This window comes from Aptenodytes forsteri, unplaced genomic scaffold (genome assembly GCF_000699145.1).
Source record: "Aptenodytes forsteri isolate BGI_AS27 unplaced genomic scaffold, ASM69914v1 Scaffold291, whole genome shotgun sequence".
In the NCBI taxonomy this organism is placed as follows: domain Eukaryota; kingdom Metazoa; phylum Chordata; class Aves; order Sphenisciformes; family Spheniscidae; genus Aptenodytes; species Aptenodytes forsteri.
The window spans coordinates 43147-59632 of NW_008795401.1; the positions used below are offsets into that span (position 1 = coordinate 43147).

Genomic DNA, 16486 nt, shown 5'->3' on the forward strand with positions numbered 1-16486 from the left:
ACATTCATGGTTACTGCTGCTGCCTACAGAAATTTCACTTGAGTGATTCTGCCAAGACCAGATATCAGGATCTTTAGTTATGGCTTCCCTCTGATCAGGGAAAAAAGTAAAAATCCTTCTAACTCATTCACCCACAGCACTGAAATGAGCATTATTACAACTGGAATTTGTGACTACTCATCATATTATGTTTGGTTTTATGTGAGCAGTGAAACAGTTAACAATACTGATAATTGAAATATCAGTTGCAATGCAGTTGGAACAAAATGAAGTAAACAAGGCTATCGACAAGCTGCTGTTGTTTCAAGCTCTACAAACATAGAGCAGAAGTGTCTCCACAAGACAAATTTCAGTTACATTTTCCATTTTTTATTGACAACTGTAATAACTCTTAAAAAAAAAGTTCAAACTCTAGGGAATGACTGAGAATTATCCTTTCAGACTCTAAAATGATTTTTTGAAAGGCATCCCTTGCAGTTCAGGAGGCATCGTTCTAAGATATCTTCTACAAATTATATTCAAATAAACAGTAAAATCTTCTCCTAATAAAATTCCAGAGCTACATTGCAAAGTAAGAACAAAGTAAAAACAATGGAATAAAATATCTTTTCTTGCAAACGTTAACATCAGAAGGGAAAACTACCATCCTTTTTCTTACTGATTGCCAAGTATTGGAGAATAGAATAACGCTTCTAGATTGTCTTCATATAATCTAGTTTTCAGATATCATCAGTTTCCATACTGGAGGTAATAAACTCTCAAACACTGCTAATCTGCATACAGGTAGAATTGGTTTTTTCCTAGTTCTGCATTGTTGCTGTCATGTTTCTTGCTGTCAGTTTGTCCAGAAAGCTCTACTTCTAGAAACCTACCAGAATGCTGGAAAATTTGTACAAGGGGCATTAAGCTATTACCTCCTTCCTATCGAAATCTCTAGCATGACCTTTCTGGGAATGACATTAAAATATGAACAATCAGTATGTGTGTATGCACATGCTATTACTGAAAATAAATATAGCAGTAGGTAACATAATTCCTGAACATCTCCACAAAGAATGCCGTCTAAGCAGTGACCTCTCCTGCACTTATCTTGAATAAGCTCTTACTGAAATCTGCTAATGGGTTCTGATAATCTATTATTTATTGCAACAGACTCTGATAGAGAGTCTTAGCAGAGGACTCTCCTGTGTTTACAACAATTTCATCTAAAACCTCTCACAAGTGACAGAAACGTGGCACCTTCAACTACAGATACCATTTCTTTTGGTTGCAGTTATTTCATTTCTATTTTCTTTTAAAAAACAGAACTCTTCTTCCCCCGAAATACACAGCTTGACCTGCTTTCATATAACCTAGTGCATCTTTAGCTTGGTCTTACAGAAAGCTGTAGATACTGATATGCAACTATAAGTATTACTTGGGCTTGAGGACATACCTCCATGTTATACTTTTCCACTGTCCTTCTCAAAGGATCCACAACCTGCCAGCAAATCAAGATGCAAAGATCAATCAGTAGCATCCCTCCAACTATCACCAGTAGCTTCTGGTCTTTAATGATCTGGAAAAACAAAAAAAAAAAAAAAAAAAAAAGGGAGGAGATTCCCATGAGCCATAGATAGATCCCTGTACAGCTTTATTCCTACATAGGGAGAAAAACACAGGTTTGCTAATAAAAAGGTTTTTTAACAATGAACAAAGAAAAGTTTCAGAAATATCAAAAGATGAAAGGAGGAAGACACAAAATTATTTTCATTTGTTTCATGTTTATTAGAAGTATCTAAAGTGCATTCTGACTTCTAAAAAGAAACTGGGGGGACTCTTAAATATTAATATTGAAGTCCAGGTTTAATGTTAACTCCTGGAAAATGAAAAAAATATATTCTAGAGAGCCACTATTGTGTTTCTGTATGCAGATGTGGAAAAATGTTCAGTACATCTCACAGAGCAGCAGGAGTTAAGAAGGAATTTAGTTTTCACTAAGATTTACAGTGTTCACTTTTTCATAACCTTCTTGGATGTGGACAACAAACTTGCAAGGTATTAAAAGACAAGTTCATTTTTGAGGCGTTTTGTGTGTGTGTGTTTAACATTTGCCTCTGTTACCCAGGGAGCAGAAAGGGATGATATGTGTTTTCTATATTACAAAAGTTAGAGGCTTTTATGCACATGTAACTTAAAACGTTTTTAATTTTGCATGAATTTTAGGTTCAAAAAGGAAACTAGATTTGCTAATAAAAAGAACAATCCAAACCATGTATTACAGTCTTGTATAGCTGCATGCAATCCCTATATTATTTCTACTGTTATACACATAGCAACACAGAAAAAATACACTGCAAGTACAATATTTCAGTTGCAAAGTTGTAAACTTGTTCAAATATCAGGCTTCAACTAACTTTATGTCAGTCCTCTTGTGCCTATGTTCGTGTTTTTTAAATTAATATATACTTCTATTACTAATGAACACTCATCCAATATTCAAAAGATATTGCCAAATTGTTTTAACATGGACAAAACCCACATATTTTTCCCTAGTTTTGGTTCTCAGAAACAGTTGGTTTAATCCAAATGAAATATTCAAAAATATTAAGCCTGAGCAGCTTAATAAAGCTGTGATTATTTCAGTTCAGTTTGATAAACTTGTTAGGATTTTGAAAATGCATTACAAAGCCAGAAGTGTCAGCTGATCTTAATACAGACAAGGCTGGTATTCCTGCCTAGAATAAATTGTATTTGCATTGAATTCCTATTAAGCTTAAGGAAATGATAAAAATGAATACAGTTTGAAATAATGTAAGAAGAACTTTAGAAAGGTTGTTTTTCATGTTATTGAGTGAGATACATTATTTTGAAAGATGTTTCTGCAATATTGTGCGCTGCTCTTTGTTAATCTGCTAGTTTATTTTAGAAATCATTTGGAGTAAACTAAGTGTAGAACTAAGGCTAGCAATTAGAATGACTTAAAGGACTTGATGCATTATTTTCATTTCCTGAGACCAGTTATTTAAATCCATGTAGCTCCTGTCATCATAAAGGACCAGAAAACGATGCTTTCCACATGTTTGCAGCAGTAATAAAGCAGTATGTCCATCTCATCAGAGAGAGCACAGGCATGCCTGGAGAGGAAGGGCGAAGGGGAAAGGTGCAGCTTTCATGGCGGTATGTGTTGCTGCTGGATGGTTTGGCAAGGAGAACTTTGCAAGGCAAAGGTGACTTGGTAGGAGGTGCAGGGGGAAGAAGACTGTTGCAATGGGTTTCCTCATTAAGCTAAAAGGAAAGCAGATATTAAGCAAAGATTCTCAGACACAGCTTGGTCCCTCGTCTTCTTTGGGAAAACATAACTATGCCTAACCTTTTAGTCGTTTACCAATTTACAGTCAAAGCTGGAAAAGGACTGTTAATCCCTGAGGATACCCTCTGTAGAAAAAGCCCATGCATTTTTTATCTCTTTTCGAATGCCTCTAAACAGGACTCGGGTGAAACATACGTAGTGCTGCTCCTAGTATGAGTAGACATAGGAGAGAAAACCACAGGCAATCAAGTCCAAAGGGAATTTGGATTTAGATGAAATTTAGACATCTCAAGCCAAATTTATTTTTCTCCCCCTTAAGTGGCTAGATAATTTGTTTTATTAGCATATTTTGGTTAGTCTTTCTTTTTAATTGATGAGTTTTATTTTACTGAAGTTGGCTGTTTAACCATTATGTGTCTAGCCTCTCTCAGTAGCCAGTGGGCAGAGACAGAAACCTTCAAAGGACAATTCATCCCACCTATCTTGGGTACAATTTAGGATCAGAGAAGTTAGGGTTCTGAAATGTGTCCTTCCCTTCCCCCCCGCCCCCATGAAGGTGTGAAGACAATTAACTTGAGCTAAAAATATGCATTTGAGAAACTTAAAGCTGTGTGAAAATAACCTGCCAGAAATGTTTCCCTCTGCTCTAATGAACCATAAATATTCCTTGTAAAAAACACCCAAAACATCAGTAATGGTGCCCTATCTTTCTAATGAAAATAGTGAACATTTTACCTAGGACAGGTAAAACATGAGACAACTAGCCCACTGTATTCTAAATTTATATGGACTATATTGATATTGAAAGTAGGGCTGCATTAGATGCAGATTTACCAACACCTGGCAGTATTAATCAAACTGGTACAGCAATGCCAGAAGCAAAAGAGTGAAAAGATACTACTAAAAGCAGTAATACTGATAATCCACTCACTAACAGCGTCAAAAGGAATCTCATATTAACACTTCCTATTCAGGATCACATTGCTAACCATCCTTCCTTGCTCTTGTGCATCTTTTATTTGTACCTGACCTTGCATTACTGCAGGTCAATATTAATATTTTAGTTCACATGTAAGTTTGGTAATCTTTTTTTTTTGAGCAGGTAATTATTAGAACAAATAAAAGCAGAAAGCCAGCAAACAGTGGAGCTCTTTCCTTGGATGCCTCTTGGAGCATTTTTTCCTGCGTTACATTGTGAATGGCCCTTTTCTGGACAGAAGGGGAGAGGTGCATAACAGCAGCTGTCACTGCCAGCAGGTATTATTCATCCCTTACTTCTGCCAGACAGCCAGGAGGAAGGCAAGCAAAACAAAGCCCGTAAGATAACCTGAGGAAGCGATCTGCACTACTGTAATGAGCTCTGTAAAACACAGCGCTACCAATGCTGCACGCAGGGTGAGCGGGCTGAAAGCAAGGCTCCTGAAGCTACCTCACACACCCACCACAACCCTGCTCTGCCCTTGGCAAAACCATTGCAGTAATGCAGCTCTGAAGCAGAACTCTTCACCAAAACACTAGCTTTTCAGAATGAGACGTTGAGATTCAATTATTTTTTAATGCTGCCAGTGACTAGCAGTTTGTCCTAACATAAATTTACTCTGAGAAATGCTGTTGGTATATCACTAACAGCAATTCCAAAAGGCTTGGTGATCTCCCCCCCTCCACCCTCAGGAAGCCCAGCTTTCCCTCTCCCCAGCCATCACTCCCACCCACCAGCACTCCTTAAGTTCAGTATGTTCACTCCTTGGGAAACACCAGATGCACTGAAGGAGTCTTGACTCAGATCTTGTGGCGAATCCAACAATTTCTTTGTCTGACAAAAGAAAGTAATGAGTGACTGAGGCTCCTTGCAATCAAATATATCATTCTTCTTTCAGAGGAAGACTCTTACTTTTTCCCTTTTTCATCCTCCTTCTAGCATACAGTAAATCAGCCTTGGGAGAAACGCACGGTAGCTAATAAAATCCGTTTTTGCGAGTGCTCCTGACTCCTTGCTGAAGTCAAGCTCTCATACAGCAGCATCTGTGAGTAATTTTTTCTACCATCTGTGATTGGATAGGTGAATCTGTCTCATCCTGGCAGATCTGCCCGCTGTTATAAATGCCATTGCTACCAGTCTGGACTATATATCTGGATATGAAGCTATCTGTCCTCAAAACAAATTCACTCAGAACAGAAACTTGTAGGCCATTTTCTCCTCAGCAACATCGCTGTATGAGCAAATCAAAATTTTTCTGAAAACTTGTGACCATGAAGACAAGTTCATGATCAAAGTCCTTGTCTTCCATGGACCTTGTGGTCTGATCACAGGAGATATAAAATCTGTCTAAAGCTCTGGGATGAAGTTTCTGCTCATGAAACTCTTGGGGATTTTCTAGAACTACCACAGGCTGTACTACCTGCCACAGCAACTTCAGCTGTCCATTTGGTTATTATTTCACAGACCTTTTGTGGGGCTTTTTTTCATTTGCTTTCTAAAGCACATCCATTGTGCCCTGCAGGACACTATCTTCAACCAGTTTATGGGATCACCTGGCAATTTGGCAAGCAACAGCAATTAAACATTGAGCTTGCTTTTTGTTGTTAAGGCTAAGGCAAACCTTTCATTATTTCTTACCTTATTAGAAACCAACTCTGTGAATGTATATGATATGGACCTTAAAGATGAACTCTGTTCTTAGCCAAGAACAAGGAGTCATATATGAGGATCTGCCCTCTTCTCCAGGATGCAACATTAGCTTTGTACTCTCTGAGTTCCACAAATAGCTTTCCAGCATGGATTGAAGAGTTCATTTCCTTCTGTCTTTTTTTCAGAGTTACTTTCTTTGTTACCAGGAACTTCACCTTCCTTTGTCAGAATAAAATATCTTTAAATTTTAAGGAAGATCTATTAGCTAAATCTTGGTAGTGGTTTTTTTGATTTTTTTTTAATTCATTGAATTCATAGAAGCATAGCAAGGCAGGGAGTATTTTTGTATCTATTTATAGGTTTTGAGATAAATATATATTTTCTTTTTCCTTGAAAATTTAGATTTTTTCTGTTTAAGAAGGCAATTCTGGTTTCTCTTATGTAGATCAACCCTTTCTAGTCTAGCTGACAGATCTGTCCCTTGCCTTCTGGCACTAGCTGGATAAACACTTAATGCTATTCAGTAACTTTTTTTTTTTTCAGTTGTCCCTTCCCCGGACTCCTGGGATGGAATCTGTAGAAAGAAACCCTTTTCAAAGGATCCCTCTGTGAAGCTTCCGAGAACTTATTCCATTAAATGAATAGCACTGACAGCAATTATCGAAGCCCTCAGAAATGTGAAGCCCAATGTTTCTCTCCCTGGTACATACAGAAATCATGCTGATAGGAGTCCTCCCTCTGAACTGGAGGGGAAAGAGAAAAAATAACAGAGTTTGTGGGAAAAAAATGAAAAAAAAGTCTGCAAGGCTGGAAAAAGGGACCATATAACTACTCCTAAACTTGCCTTCAGTATATTCTCTCCATTGCATAAACTACCCTTTCATTTCTCCCAGTATGGTTAACTGGGAAACACCTTAGGGTTGCTCCCCTACGTTTAGTGGGTCAGCATAGGTGGGATGGTGCCATGAGGTTGGTGATGCAGAGTCAGTGGTAGATAGGTGAACTTTGCCATACGTGGGCCAAGGGAGATATGTGTCTTTGAATTATTAAAGCCATTAATATTTTAGAGGACTATTCTGTCATACATTCTTAATTTCTATTGTGTAATGGAATGAGAAAAAAAGACTATTGAAAACACGTTATGCACTTGTTCCCAATAACTCCACAATGTTTTTTCAACAGCTATTATATTTCCTATAATAGGTTGTATGATTAGTATTGGGAACACTTTTCACGCTGTGATTACATCAGTTTTAATGAGTAAATGCTAACATTTTAAAAAGCATATTTTGTAGTAGCAAGCTTTTTTGACCGGTAAGTCACTTGGACTAGAAAGCTAAGCTTAAGACATTTTACTCTCTTAGAGGTACTTTGATTAATTTGATGAAAGATTTGTATATCTTATTATAAATTAAAAAATAAATTTGTTTTCTGTGGGGATCTACTGTGACCCCTGCAATCTGAGAACTCAATGTTTTTCGCTGCTTTCCAGGATAATGGAGCGCATGGTACTACTGATAATAATGGACCATTGGATATGACCAAAAAGTTTGGGTTTGAGAATTAAATAGCTACAGTCACTAGCCTGCTAAAGCACACATTTCTAGAACGTGTCTTCTTTGCTGACTCATGCTCAGAATAATTGTAGAGCATCTTTGGGCAGACTCACCCTCTCAATAACTGCACTGCAAATGTGGATGTGTTGACTCTACGCCTTGCTGCCAGGAGAAGCTATCCATTTAGAAAACACCTTTCCCCTTTTCCAACTCATATAAAAGACAGGTGGAACATCCTAGACGGATGCTTCCTCGGGGGAGCAGAAGGTAGGAATTTTACAGAGGTTAGAGAAGGGGAGGGATTCAGTGACAGCTTAAAGAAATTATAAAATTCCTCGTCTTTGAAAGCCTGAGCCTCAATCATGGCTACAATGCATGGGAGAATCGGAGAGATGATTGTTTTAATAACATTGCTAATTCTACCTTAGGGAGCACACAAAACTAGTTTGTTGGCTAGTTTCACACAACTCCCTTGAAAGGACAAAAATGAAAAACATTGTAGTCTTAAAAACCAAAACGGCACTAAAGAAATCAGACTTGACAGCGTTAGAACCAACCATTCTTGCTATACAATGTTTTGGAGAACAGCCTTAGAAACGGACCTTAGCATAGTGTTCACTTCTGCATTCTACTACAAATAAAGCTAGGTGTGGTGCCTTGAGCTGCATAACCCATCAACAAAGCAGGTCAAATCCACCTTTGAGAGAAATGCATCTGCTGAGCCCGAGATTGCATGGTCCATAAGTGTGGAGGAATTTCTACCAGGAATGTGAATTTTCATCTTTAGCGTTAAAAGGGATCCCAATCTTTAGGAAAAAAGTGCGCAAAGGATTTGAATGGTCAGGAAGAAACGTTCTGATTTTGTTTGAGATAACATTAAAATATCTAGACTTTAATATTTTCTTTAATGAACAATTCTGTGGGAAAGCATACTACATCGTTACCAAATAGCTGGGGACATCAATGCACTTGATTACATTTACAATCCAATTTCAAGCTATTCAGGAATAAATTGCCTCATACTGTATAGTGACATGTTCTTTATTTCTCTGTCATCCATTAGTCTCATAATACATAGAAATTACGGTTGTAGCACCGTTTATGAGCAGTTACATTTCACACAGAGTTTTCATTGTTTTCGTTGCTGCTGAGGTTTAGCCTTATCAAACTGTACCATGCAGAAATTTACGTACATAAATTACTTCAAAAAGCAGATTTTTCTCCTAGATGTACAGTTCATTAACTCAACTTCTTTCTGTGACAGGAGCTTGAGATTTAGCTCCCCGATCCATATTTATATGAATGTAAATTTTAGAAATGTGATTCCTATTGTTCCCTGGCTAGCATTTTGGCTGATCAGCTCTTATGAAAAACAAGATGCTTATTTTACATCTAAATATGGATTCTAGGATTACACTGTCTATTTTTGAAGCTTTGGACTTAAAATTTATAGTTATAGCTATTTGGGGAAAAAAATAATAAAATAATTTGGTTTCCACTTACATCGCTTTAGGAATTACTATTTCTGTATATTAATTGGCTGGCATTTTGGCTGATCAGCTCTTATGAAAAACAAGATGCTTATTTTACATCTAAATATGGATTCTAGGATTACACTGTCTATTTTTGAAGCTTTGGACTTAAAATTTATAGTTATAGCTATTTGGGGAAAAAAATAATAAAATAATTTGGTTTCCACTTACATCGCTTTAGGAATTACTATTTCTGTATATTAATAACCCATGAAGCTATACCTGAATAATTTACACTGCATTGTAAGTATCATGGATTATTTGGTCCAGTGGTAAATATACATAATGAAAAAAAAATAAATCCCAAACATAAGCAAATTTCAAACCGCTGTCTTCTTTCTTACTCTCAAAGACAACAATAATGCCGAACATTTCTTTAGGTATCCATATGCTGGTTCATTTTCAACAGATGGCCCCTAATAGATTGTTGTACTGTTGGTATGGTTACCCAAAGCAAATTTTTGGATCCTGACACATCTCCTTTTCAGACTTATGATCTCTCATATATACTTAGTGAAATACATGTGTATCCTAGGGGAAATCCAGCATATAGCTTTTTGTTATACACACAAAAAGCTCTAGCTAGATTGAAAAAAATGTCCTGGAAAAGTATAAATATTTACAGTCTGAAAACTGACCTGGAAAAATAATTTATAGCAGTAGTTACAGAAAGAACTGATTAGGTAATATGATCTACATTTATGCTAATACAAAACTATGTCTACAAAGGCATTTAAGTGAGTAAATAAGATGTGGCCTGTGAGGTTCTTACCTAAACCCGCTGTCAAAACAATGTGGAAAACTTTGCTTTGTCTATTTTTAAACGATTAAGATAATGGCATCTTTTTTAAAACCTCTTTAGGACTTTTGTGAGAAAGATTATAGGTGTAATAAATTCTAAATTCTTTAGTTGGCTTGAAAAACCTATAGAAAAGTTTATAAGTAGAGATTGCACTCATCCTATAAACTTTCTTGCAGAGGTTTTCAAATGAGGCATGGGGATAGCAATAAACGGAGACAAGTTGTGAGGAGAAGGCAGCAGCACATAAGCTTGTAAGCTTGTGGCCTCCAGCTGCTCTCTTCTCTCCGCTTTTTTTTCCCCAGGGACACTGTGCAATTGCAGGTACTGACAGCTTCCCTGAAGCAGGTACCACGGGGTGAGAGCACACAGCCAGCTGCTGCCCACCCCACCTGGAGGAGTCAGGATGGGGGGCTGCTCAGAGCAACCCATGTGCTCCGCTCTCCAGAAAGAACATGGACGGTCTCTTACCCCTTCCAGTTTTCCATGCTTCTCAGTTTATGGACCACTAAGTATGCGAATTAAGGAGGTGGGTTGGCCAAATTTGTGTTAAAAAATTGAGTGGGAAGGCAACGAGCTAAAAAGTTTGAGAATACCTGCTCTGCTTCACTCAAGTAATAAATATGCTTCTCAAAACCCAGTGCTATCTGAAAACTGTGCTCAGAGAGATTTCTAAAGCATAATTCTGGCAATTAATTATTTTTCTTCACGCTGGCACTTAACTGTCTTATACACGAGACCACCCTTCTCAAAACTCCTACTGCCTTTTTCATTATGTATTTTTTTCTGGTTTAAGTGAAAAAGATTCCAACAGAAAACTACCTCTTTTTATTATACAGTCCTAGTGCACGCCCAAAGCGGACTCACTGTGTCTGCTCAATGGCACTGGCATCCTGTAGAAAACTAAGGCTTCATTGGTGTCCTAATAATGCACATGGGGGAGCAAATGTACATTGTAGAGATTCTAGCAAGCTGTAGGTTTTCAATGATTGACTTTTTAGCCACAGCATAAACCTTTTAACATTTTCATAAGCCAATTCTTTTTAAAGAAAATTAAAAGAAAACTAATTCTTAGAGAGAGAGCTGCACGCATCAGCGAAAGGAACCTTTAGATCTTTGCACACCTCATCAGCTTCAGCCAAAAGAGTAACTAGTAGCTATCACGAGCTGTACAACAGCGTAACAGGAAGACAAGGCACATATTTTGCCTGTAGGTTTTACAGATACATAGTAATAGAAAAAAGAACAGTGAAACTCTGAAATCCTCTGTTCAGTTTTTATGCTTTGCCCACACTTCCGTGCAACCATTCCGGCCAGTCCTAATTTCAACTTTTTCCTGCCTCTTATTCCTTTCCCATTCCTATGTTCCTTTCCCAGTCTATGTCCCTATTTTTCAGGCCTGCCACCCTGCCTCTAAATTTCAATCTTAATCTAATTTTAAACCAGACCTAGTCCCTCAACTAGAGTTTGCCACTTGAATCCCAAACTCAGGCTCTACGTTCCACCATACTCAGCTTTCTTGACCACTTCTCACAGCCCTCCCTGCCCCATTCAACTCTTTGCTGGCTTTCAATCTTACTTTAACTCTCTGGGAATTTTTATCCAAATTCAGTCTCCCTCCTCAACTCCTTCTCCCAGTCTATAATTCCAAGCTTTTCCCTATTCTTTTTTTGCAGACAGCTGCCTGTTCCCTCCGAAGCCTTTAGCAGCTAACCCAATTTCTCATTCTCAGCCTCTTCCCCACTCCCTACCTCCTGGCCCCGCTGTTCTCTTGCAGCGTCAGCCTCCCTTCCCCATGCTAGTGTCAACAAAGTAGGCTGTACAATCTCCTATCTGTCTTTGCAATGCATGAAGACTACAGCTCTCTTCAGAATTCTCTTAAGGACTTAGTAGGAAATTAAGAAAATAAGTTTGCCAGACTGCTGACTGGTAGGCATAGCTAAGTCAGGTTGGACTTGTAAGCTATTTTTCTCTCTTGTGGTTGGTTGTAGCTTTCTAACCCTGGGATAGTACCAATATTTTTTCTCAATATTTGTTAAGCTCTCTAACCCTTTCTCATCTGTGAGAACTCAACAATCACAGAGTAAATTTAAGAACACAGAAAAGCTTACGAAATATCATCAATGAATAGAATAATGTTCGCAAAAGTATAGCAGTACAAGTCTTAAGAAAAGATGCTGTTATACATCCCTTGTGCACTTATATTCTGTGTTTACCTTGTAACAACATTGTCAACATAAAGACATATGCCATCAGAAGTCTACAGTGGTAGTAATAACTGAGTACATTGACAATATTTTCAGTGAAAATTAAACATAAAACATCCCTCCCCTCATGTCACAGTTAAAGGATTAAGTACAAATAGACAGAGCTAGAATGTACTATGTTACAGGTAAGACAAGCTCCAAGCTTAACGGTTGGACTTGATGATCTTAAAGGTCTTTTCCATAGATTCTATGATTCTATAGCAACGTCAACCGAGAAATATTGTACTTTCAAATATGAGCTGCAACAAGCAACATTGTGATCCAGATCATCATGCTTTATTGTATTCACTTACAAATGGTCAAATAGTTGTCTTTGTGGGAGCAGAATATATAAAGCTTATGGAGGCTTTAAATACCACTGCTTTGAATTTTGTTATTATTCTGGCATTTGTCAAAAGTAAAAGGTCTTTATTTGGCATACTGGAGTTGTGTAGGAGCAGTCACTATGCAGGACTGCTTTAATGCCCCCTAAAACCTAAGACAGTGCAGTTCCCATCAAAAAAGACAGATCTGCAACCTTCTAAATTTTACCAGAAGGGCTGGCTTCTTCAAATGGTTCAGCTAGCTAAAGCTTCGCCAGGACACCACATGCTCTCCTGCCACTGACATTCTTGTCTCTCTCCTCTTATCCACTACCAGTCCTCCTCTGCTGGCGAGGGAAACATAAAAGCAGTCCCCACCTCTCACTGAGCAGAAGATATTCTGCTGTCCAAACCAACAGAAAGGAGACATATCAAAACCAGAATTGCACGTCAATTATAAGTGTTACAGTTATTTTTAATACTAATTTTATTGAACTTTCCATTATCTCTACTAACCTCTTTAAAACTCAAAAATAATTTGTTTCCCCCTACTGATTTTGTCATTTCCATTTGACAAGAATTGATTCCCTTGCACCCCCCTGTTTCAGATCCAGCTAAAATTAATACATTTTTAATTTCCTTCCTTTGAGCCCTAGCAAGATCAAAGATCATAACAGAGCTCTGGGAATCTTGCAAAATTTGTCAGTTAGCAGCCTGATAGCAGAATGAGTGTATTCTGAATTTTATTGTTTATTTTTTTCCAATACAAAGGAGTGGATGTATAAATGGGTGAAAATAAGAGAGATTTGTGAGAGCTTTATAAACAGAAGTTAACACAAATCTTCACCTAATTCAAGACACTCTAAATCATTTAGTTCCACTCTCCACTGCACTAAAATGGAGCTGTAGTGTATTATTATTTAAAATTCTATATATTTTCTCACAATGAGAGAGAAATCCACTCATCTCTTCACAAAGCCATGTTGTACAATGGCTTGGAAGCAAGCTTACCCTATCTGATGAAGACAAATAAGATTCATTCATTATATTCTTCTCTCCTTACTGAATGCATAGTTCCATGAAATGAATGAACCAATATTTTCAAAAGCCGCACAGAGATTCTTCCACTTTGTGAAAAAATTTCACTGTTTGGAAAATTTTCCTGATGAAAATATCCAGGATGACAGGCAAAAGTGGTATGCCTAAACGTTAGATTTTACTGTCATACTTATATGCAGCTGGAAACTGAAGGAATCACAAATGAATAGGATCCAGAGTACTTAAATAATTTTGGAACTTTATTTTAGTATTGAAATGCCAGTCTGCTCTGTCATAGCACAGCTAATTCAAAAAACATTAATGTGCTTTTTCATGCAGCACTACCTTGTTTATTTATCAGTTTAGATGTTGTTTGGGATAATTTCTATTGTCTATGCTTCCATAGATACAAAATGCTTTGTCCGTAAACTACATCTACTGAAAATGGAAATGTCCTTCTTGTAAGACATAAGTAAAGAATGCCATGTTTTTCAATCAACCCTTGAAAACACTTTTATCTAACCTGGCACATCAAAGACAGAAAATGTATGACTAGTAAACATTTATCATGGATAACTAATTTGTTTTGCATTAAGAAAACTGTTGTCTTTTATGATTCATGCTTGTGTTCTGGAGTGGGATACCCAAATAAAGCAAACCAAGATATTCTGTGGAACAGCCATTCTTTAAAGTTTACAGAACAAAATACGTTATTTACTTAATTCCAGAATATTGAATAAAGTGCCCTAATAGCCTTGACGTTACCAGTATCACTCAGAGCGAAGCATCTCATTGGTCAGCATCCAGAATAAACAATTACAATTTGCACTTGTTGATGGGCCTGTTGAAGACCAGGCCTATGTAGAATTTGAGGATTATGTTTAATTAACAGACAGTGAAATTTAATATTGAGTAGCAACTTGAAGCTCTAAAATGAAATGTTTTCTAAAAAACAATAAAGCAAATACTTAGTGACAGTCCACTGAAGTACCCGTTCATTCCTGTTTGGAATAGTATGTATTGAAGAAATGATAAAATTCTCAGGATAATAAAGGTTATTAAGTAAAAGCTTTATGTGTTACACTGGCAGTATCTTGTGTAACTTCACTAATTTACGAAGATTTGTACCAATATAGCTGAAAACATATTTGCAATATAAAATTTCATTTTTCAAGAAGGTAAAATACTGGCTCAGCTTTGATTAAAAATCTTCAATACAGGAAGTGTACGATCCTTGGAAAATATATACTGGACTCTGGTAGCATGAAGTGATACATTACAGTGGGCTCTTTGCACAGGTGCAGAAAGGGTGGTCTCCACTTCCCTCCATCCAGAGTATCCCGTTTCTGGTACAGAAATTTCTTATAACTTTAGTTAGTTTTAAGGTATTTGTTATTTACTCTTCATTATCTTTTACATTGAATGATATTTGGGATTTAATTAACAAACATTTAAGCAAACCTGACAATACTGAATAGTAGAGGGAAGGACTAGGTGGTTGTGTTGTTAAGGTGCCAGAGTGCTAGGTCCAGTTCCAGCCACAGCACGTATTTCCTTAATAACCTGAGACATAATTCCTCTCAGAAACTGAGTTAACTCTCTGTCTATCTAAAGTCCAAACCTTTTTAGGGAAAGGTGGTGACAACAACTCTCTACATATTGCAACTGTAGAAAAAATAACATAGTACTAACAAAAGTAGTAATAATACAGCTCTTCCATGACCACACACAGAGGAAAACAAACAGTGGAATCTGACGAGGTTTTGGAATATTGTTCTACTTATTTTGGGTGTAAATGACAGCTACTTATTAAAATAAATCTATGCAGCTGCATATAAGAACTGCATTCGGTACTACTTCTCACTCTATAATAATATTAATTTTGTATTTCTGTTTCACGCATATTTCTCAATGTTTTTTCCATCAAAATGATTTCTGTTCACCAGTTTTCCCATTTTTAAATAAAACCATCTGGTTACAAGCACTTCATGTTGAAAAGAATCTCCACAGGAAAAATATCAAATAAACAATACATACATGAAGTGTTGTACTACTCCTAAGCTGAGCCTAATTGTTTACAGAAAATGTTCTGTACCAAAAACGCCAGAGATGACTACTGTCGTTCAATTCCGATCAATCTTAGGGTAAGCTTATGCAATTTCAGTCAAAATTAGAAACAGAAAGCTGTATAAACAGCACTTTCTCTTGCTTCCTCCTACCAATCCATGAGACACTTGTGTGTAATACCTGTATCCCAAACAGACATATACAGAAAACATTTCATAACAGCTGTGAATCTACCAGAAGGAGACCTCTGGATGCTGAAACAACATACTAAATAAGAGTGAGGATCCGAATTCACTTTGACAGTTTACGGCCATCTCCACTGTCCACCTCTCGTTATAAAGACTGAAGGGCTGATGCTCGACTCCAGCTCTCAGAGACTAAAAAGGAGACCAAGAAAGCCCCAACATCAAACCATTCAGGATCTTTGAATGTGACACGTGAACAGAGTCAGCACAAGTATGGCCATCCAGGAAAGGTAGCAAAACAGTTAGAAAATCATATTAACAGGGCAACGAGAAAAGAGTTTACTTCCCCTCACCTTTTTCTTCATTTTTACATTTTTGAAAATTGCATGAACTCTCCACGTTTTCGCAAACATTGCTCCAAATGCAGTTGTGTATCCCACTGTAAGAATCCATGTTCGGACCTAAAAATATATATATAAAAAAAGACAAAGCCGTTTAATTTGCAGTAGACAACGTGGATATCATCATTTCAGCCAACTTTTTTCTCAAGACCTTGAGAAAAAAATATTCAAAGAACCTCACAAAAATGTTGGCATTTCAGAATTGTCTCATTCATTGCTTTCTTGCTTTTTTCCTCCTCCCTCTATCCCCTCTCCAAGCATAACAAATCTGGATGCTGAATTAACAATCTCTTCCATATATAAAACCACAACTCTGTTACAATATTCTGCATTTTTTTTCACTTTTATTGTGTTCTGTGCAGGCAGAGGAAGGAACTAGTGGAGGAAAACAAGAGACTGAGACTATAAAAACTACCCG

The 16486-nt window shown here is 37.2% G+C and overlaps 1 protein-coding gene across 1 annotated transcript in view; it reads right to left on the reverse strand.

Moving 5' to 3' along the window:
• Positions 1-768: 768 nt before the first annotated feature.
• GABBR2 (gamma-aminobutyric acid type B receptor subunit 2) overlaps positions 769-16486 on the reverse strand; it is a 262847-nt gene continuing 247129 nt past the window's right edge. Inside the window, exons 12-14 of the mRNA XM_009280673.1 lie at positions 16021-16128; positions 1436-1558; positions 769-879 (exon numbers count right to left, since the gene is read on the reverse strand). Coding sequence (XP_009278948.1) covers positions 769-879; positions 1436-1558; positions 16021-16128 — 342 coding nt within the window. The remainder of the gene's footprint in view (positions 880-1435; positions 1559-16020; positions 16129-16486) is intronic.